General features: G+C 44.2%; 1 protein-coding gene across 1 annotated transcript in view; it reads left to right on the top strand.

Annotated features, from left to right (window-relative positions):
• The first annotated feature begins 3,541 nt into the window (after positions 1-3,541).
• Positions 3,542-7,078, top strand: part of PPP1R12A (protein phosphatase 1 regulatory subunit 12A) — a 150,147-nt gene continuing 146,610 nt past the window's right edge. The window contains exon 1 of the mRNA XM_059681167.1: positions 3,542-4,042. Within this exon, the coding sequence (XP_059537150.1) occupies positions 3,806-4,042 (237 nt within the window). The 5' untranslated portion in view covers positions 3,542-3,805. The remainder of the gene's footprint in view (positions 4,043-7,078) is intronic.

The raw sequence follows: 7,078 nt of genomic DNA, 5'->3' as shown, positions 1-7,078 counted from the left end.
AACTTCTTTTTGCATGTGAAAAAGTTTTTTACCAAATGGCAAATAACTAATCTTTTACAGAACTAATTCTGAAATTCTTATTTTTTTCCCTTGGGTTTACTTTAAAATTTTCATTTTGTCTGTGTTCACATATTGCAACATAATCAAATAATACATTTTCAAGTTTAGGTTCAGTAATAAATGAATACATAAAATTCCATGTTGGTTAAGTTAATACTAAACTAAGGCCATACATATGCAAGCTTTTGTATTACATTCTCTAGATGTTAATAATAGTATCATATTATGCTGAATTCTTTAGGTGATGGTATATCAGAGAGAGATAGAGAAAGCACAGAAAAAAATTCACACAAAGCTTGGACTTTTTAACAAGTAAATTGATGATTATTAGAGGATATCTGTAATGTAATTAAGCTTTGAAAAGATATGAATAACTGAATACCCCAAAATGAATGAACAATTTGCTGCAACAAAGAAAAACAATTAGCAAATTAATATAGTTTAATTTTCACTTCTATTTTAAGGCTTAGGTTGTTTTAAAGGTGCTAAAAAGTATCCTCACACCCCAATCTACTTAGAGGCCATTAGGAAATGAAAATATTCGCATTTCTCAGTTTCTTCTTATGCTTAATTTTTTTTAAAAAAAAATGTGTTTATTGATTTCAGAGAGGAAGGGAGAGGGAGAGATAGAAATATCAATGATAAGAGAGAATCACTGATCAGCTGTCTCCTGCATGCCCCCTACTGGGAATCGAGCCCACAGCCAGGGCATGTGCCTTGACTGGGAATTGAACCCAGGACCCTCCAGGCTGCAGGCCAACACTTTAGCCACTGACCCACACCAGCCAGGGGGTGAGCCACACCAGCCCGGACTGCTTAAATTTTTAAGTTCACTCAGCTATTAAGGTAATATGAACAACTGGCTTTTTTTGTTTGATTTCATAGAGGAAGGGAGAGGAAGAGAGAGCTAGAAACATCAATGATGAGAGATGTTTCATCATTGAGGAATGAGCCCTAAACCAAATCCAGGCATGTGCCCTAACCAGGAATTGAACCTTGACCTCCTCGTTCATAGGTCAACACGCAACCACTGAGCCACACCTGATGAGCAACTTAGTGTTCTTTTTTAAATGTTTTGCCTGTTCTGGAAAAAAAAAAAAATGTAAGCCTTCAGTATTGTTAGTTCAATAACAACATTTAAAAAATTCTCCCTAAAAAATCCAAGCAAGTGGCATTTAAGAGTACCTCCAAAGCGGGGAGAAAAAAGGGCACTTCCAATCAGATGAACCTAGAACTAGGAAGTAGACCTGGGGAAGAAAAGCTAAACTCAGGTGAAATTTGCATACATTAACAGCCCAGGTGGGTTTTTGACAGGTAGCCTTTGGGAACTGATACTTACCTATTTATGTTTATTAATGAACTATTATGTTGTTTTATTAATTTTATATCCTGGAGTGCTTGAATAGAAATAGCATAATTCCCACCAAACTCTTGCTCAAATGAAAACTTGAGATACCAACCCATAACCAAGAGCACTTTTAAGAGCTACCAAATAGAACATAACATTCTTGGAAAAGAGTAAGGCTATGCTGTCAGTTTTTCTAAGTAGAAAAAGTAGCTGACAAGGCAATCCTCAAATTCCTATCTTTTATTCTAAGAGATGTAGTCTGGAGTCTTTTAAGTGAATAGGAATTTTTGTATTTTATTAGTAACAGAATTCTTCATCACCTAACACCATCATATTCAAAGGCCTGATATTTCCATTGATGCATTTTATGCATGTTACACGCTATTTCTATAATATTTCAGGGGAAATGTTTTTATACTAACGGGTTCTATTACTATCCTAGTAATTGCAGTTCAGAAAATCCAGTCTAACAGGCAGGTGGTTTCCTAGTCACATTTTACTCAGTTATTTTGTTTCTCAACAAGATAGGCTTCGATGCAGTTTACCGGAGAATAAGAAAAGCTTAATTGTTCACTGCTGTATCTGCCACATCTAGAATAATGCTTGACACAGCCCAGGTGCACACAATTTGTTGAAGAAATCCTGATCCTTTTGCCGAGTAAAAAAACTCTTTGGGGACTCAGAATAGAAGGCCCCTAGAGTTTCAGTCAATGGTGAAGTGGTAAAGTGTTTCTTGTCTTGCCTCTAAGCTCTGAAAAATAGATGAAAATAGTGGAGAGTTTAGAATATCAATTGGTGGAGATTGCAAATAGCTCAAAAGACAGTAGTATTTGGGGGTGGAGGGGAGAGGAGGAAGGTTAAGATGAAGGGATTAAGAAGTACAAATTGGTAGTTAGTCCTGCGGATAATCCTGCGAATATAAAGTACAGCGTAGGTAGGTAATACAGTCAATAATATTGTAATAACTACGTATGGTGCCAGGTGAGTACTAGACTTAATAGTAGGGGATCACTTCATATACAAAGGTCTAACCACGGTGCTGTACACCTGAAACTAATATAACATTGAATGTCAACTGTAATGGAAAAAATTTAAAAATACGCAAGACATTAGTATTTGTTACAAATCGTGTGTAGTGTATCATAAAGTCAGTTACAAAGTCTTTTGTGTTGACAAATTACATCTTTTTTTAACACGTGACCTCAAAAGGTGGTTTAAATGCCACTATCGTGATTGTATCGATAGTGCCTAGAACAATGCTCATAATATGTATTGAATAAATGCCGGTTGAATTAACTGTGTACTATTAACATTCCTTTTTAACTCTAGAAGCAGTTGGGTCTTTACCCATCCTTAGAAAGCGATGGAGCAGAAACAGAAATCCCTTAAAAGGTCAGGACAAGTAACGGAGCTGAGCTCAGCTCGTGGGTAGTACCGGACGACAGGCTTAAAGCCTGGAAGGAAAGGGAGGAAAGAGGACCCCAAATACGTGTAAGAGAAAAAAAAAACGAAACAAAATAAAGTATAAAACAAAACAAAACAAACAAGCGAAAGAGGAAAGACGTTTCTAATAGCGGAGGCTGGCAGGAAGCCAGCGCAGTTACCGCAGGCCAACCCTTGTCACCAGGCGTCACCTCTCCGAGCTCGGGCGTCTGGACCACCCACGCCCCTGGCTCCGCGGACCCCACTTTTAGCAAGTTCTGATCGATACGGACACGTCCAAGTTCACCCGAGCTCCTTAGGGAAACCACAAGCACTACATGCACAGCCTATCCTCCACTCCATTCAAAGAACGCAGCCAATCGGAATACCCGCCCAGAGCAAACGACTCGGCGGAGCAGTGACAGCCCGGGAAGCAAAACTGCCCCGTCAGAGCCGCCCGACAGCCCGACGGTTGGCCTCCGGAACCTCAGGAGCCCTCAGCCAGGCAGGCCAACCTTCCGGCCCCGTCCCCGTCCCCGCCCTTCCAGGTCGGTCCCAGCCCCCGCGCAGCCCGGGCGGCCGGACCACACCCGCTTCCCTCCGGTGGCCGCCGCCCCCGCCAGTGCGCCGCAGCGCTCTTCCTGGGGCGGGCGCGGGCGCGGGCTAGTGCGCATGCGCCCCGAGCGCCGGCGCCTCCCTGCCCGGATCTCGCGAAGTTACGCTCCTCGGGCCGCCGGTGACGGGTGGCCGGCCGGGGGCGGGAGGGCTTCGCGGCTAGAAAGGGAGGTCCGCTCGGCCGGGCGCGCCGCCCCAGTGCTCTGTGGGATACTGGAAGTCTCGAGCGTCGCCTCCCGGCTCCCAGCCCGCCTCCGGCCCGCACTCCCCGAGCCGTCACACACCCCCTGCCTTCGCTCTCTCCCCTCGCCGCCTCCCCCTTCCTCCTCCCGATAAGAAGACCCGGCGGCAGGAGAGGGGATGAAGATGGCGGACGCGAAGCAGAAGCGGAACGAGCAGCTGAAGCGCTGGATCGGCTCCGAGACGGACCTCGAGCCTCCCGTGGTGAAGCGCCAGAAGACCAAGGTGAAGTTCGACGATGGCGCCGTCTTCCTGGCTGCTTGTTCCAGCGGCGACACGGACGAGGTCCTCAAGCTGCTGCACCGCGGCGCCGACATCAATTACGCCAATGTGGACGGACTCACTGCCCTGCACCAGGTCTGTGCGCCCCGCCTCCCCTTCTCCGACCCCGCGGGCCCTCGCTCTCCCGCCGGGGCCGGGCCTCCCTCCTCCGCTCCGGGCCTCCCGAGGCCAGGGCCGGCTGCCCGCTGCGGACGGAGGGACGGAGGCAGGAAGGGAGGGAGGGAGCGAGGGAGGGAGAGGACTGGCGGCGGGAGGGCGCCGGGCTGGAGGCCCCTTCAGCCGGGTCGGTGGTGGAGTTGCAGCCGGCCGATTTCCGGGGCAGAGGGGAAAGGGGACTGTGGTCGGCCGGGGGCCCCCGGGCCACATGTGGACGGACGTGTGCCTGGGCTTTGGGGTCGAGGCCGGGAGGGGTGGGTGTAGCGTGGCTGTGCCCGGGGCCCGGTGTCAGGGATCTGCTGGGGAGGACGGGAGATGCTGAGGGCAAGGACCCGCCAGGGGCATTCGGGACGCGGGGCAGTCGGACGTCTTTGGCTTTCAGGGGGCATCGGATGTGTTGTAGTTTGTAGGACTTGGTTACGGATGATGACGACGACGGTGATGATGATGATGATGATGATAGTAATCTAGAGCCTAAGCCTAGAGCCCTGCGCGGACGGTTTCCTGTTTTCTGCTTTATTCCCCTTGGTCGCTGGGGAGGGGAAAGCGGGGTGTAATGAGCTGATGTGCACCGGCCGAAAGGGAGGGGCATGCCGACCGCCGCCGGACCCCCAAGTGTTGAATGAGGAGTTGGCCGCAGTGTCAGAGATCCGGGAGCCCCAGGGCCCGGGGAGTGCGCTGGGGTTAGGAAGAGGGGGACAAACACGGGGCACTCTTTTCACAGCCAGTCACCAGGCCCTGATTTTTTAAAATTTATTTTATTTATTTTTTGTGGAGGTGGGAAGCTGGTCACAAACTTTTCTCAAAATGGATGCTTTGTGCATGTTAAAGTTTTATAGTAGTCTGATTGGGATCTCTCAATGTTAGCCAAATAAGGAGAAACTATTGGCAATCCGGAGATAATGTGCCTTTGCCTTTAACAGGCCAAAAGCAACACAACCCCGTAGCGTTCTGCATAAAAAAAATAAGAACAGTTTTCAGTCACGGTAATAGGTGACAAAGACATATTAATTCTTAGTGGGCAACTCCGGAGTTCCTAGAAAACGACTTTACAGGGAAGCTTGCCCTTACATTGGAGAGACGTGTACAATGTCTCCAAGTTGCCTTGGTTATGTGTGGACGATTGGAGCTTTATTTAGATTTATACTTGTCACAAAAACTTGTTCGGGAGGTTGAAAGTTACGGCTTTGTAGTTTATGTGTATTACCTCGCTGCCTCTTTCAGAGAGGTGTGCGGTGGCATTTTTCCTTTTACTTCTTCCTGTTTAATGAATGACCATTGCTTTAAGTTTAATTGAATTCTAATATCAAACTTGGCTTATAAGCCTGTGTTTACAAAGTTGACTGGATGAACTGAAATGACTGACAAACTACAGGACAAATCTGGAATTCAGAATGTGGCACCCCGTAAAAATATACCAAGATTTTTAAATCTCTTTCTATTTCATAAATTCAGAGTCTGTAATATATTATTGGGCTGAAGTTTATTTTAAGGCATAGCATAATTCTAAGTTCTAAAACATGGTGTTGAGAGTGAAAATAAGTTTGGCATTAAGAATGAATCTTAATGGTAATTATATGAAATGAATCTTTTCACATTTCTTTCAAGTGTGATTTACACATTTTAATATGGAATTGATTCTGAAAGACAGTTATTGTATGCCTGAGGTCAGGATACAGTTGGATAATGGTTTACATCAATACGTTTCACTAAAATTGTCCAATAGAAATGTTAGGTTATTCCTGTTGTGGAGGAATCCATTTGTGAAGGAAATTTTCTAATAATATTGGCTTAGGTAGGCAGAGAAAAACAATGTAACAGGCTTCTTAAAGGTTGTTTTTTTTTTTTTATTTCCTCTCGATTTGGGCATGGTGCAAGAATTATGAGACTTATCAGTGTCTTCCCTAATTGAATTCAGTGGTTAGTTTGGCATAATATAGGTTTAGTCTTTATTGGGTATTTTGTTTTAGCTGACAAGTGGTTAAGCAGAAGTTTCCAAGTTCATACATAATCATTTGCATAACATTTTTTTTGTTAATTTATCTGCACATTCCTTAAATCAGTGAAGCCAAGGTCTTTAATATATCAAGCATTAAGATGTTTAGTACCTTTTCTTCACTCTCATTTTTCCTTTATTAACTCTTCTACCTCTCCCCCCCCCCCCCCCCCCCATTGTGATTGTGAGTGCAAGGAGTTTGGGGAATTCAGGATAACAGATTGCAGATAGTGAACGGTTATAAATAAAACTCATCATTTAAATAAAATAATTACAAGAAAATGTTAAGTTTTTAAGGGATCTCTTGATTGCCAATTGTTCTAAATACTTAAATTATAAAACCTAAAATTGACTCACTGATTTATTTAATAGTCCTTGAATAGTTTTTTATTTAGCTTCTAGAAAGATCATAGAATACTTAAAATGTTTTTACTAGATTAATTATTGGTTAGTGTTTTGGAATATTCATTTACTTTTCTGATTCTGATCAAGTGTTCTAAATTTCACTGTTAGGAGAAAAGTTTTAGGGATATCACAACATGCAAATATACTTCTTAATACAATATTTTGCCTCCATTTTTTAATATAAGCAGATTATATTTGAAAGTTTCTTTAATTGTTTAAATGTGCTCTCATTAGAAGTTACAAAAGATAATCAGTTTTTGGCTATTCTTTTTGTATAGAAATATGCCATGCAGCCCTGGCCAGTGTGGCTTAGTTGGTTGGAGCTTCCTCCCCTGCAGTGTAAGGTCATGGGTTCAATCCCTGTCAGGCACGTACATACCTGGGTTCCCCAGTCCATCCCCAGGAGTACAGGAGGCAACTGATCCATGTATCTCTCTAACACAGATGTTTCTCTCTCTGTCTCTTTCTCTCCCTCTCTCCCTGCTTCCTCCTCCTCTAAAATCAATTTAAAAAAGAAAGAAGTATGTCATGCCTGTAGGGAAAAAAAAGCTGTG

The sequence above is a fragment of the Myotis daubentonii genome, chromosome 2 (assembly GCF_963259705.1).
Source record: "Myotis daubentonii chromosome 2, mMyoDau2.1, whole genome shotgun sequence".
Taxonomy (NCBI): Eukaryota; Metazoa; Chordata; class Mammalia; order Chiroptera; family Vespertilionidae; genus Myotis; species Myotis daubentonii.
The sequence above is the reverse complement of the archived record's forward strand: the minus strand, read 5'-3'. Positions and strand labels throughout refer to the sequence as shown.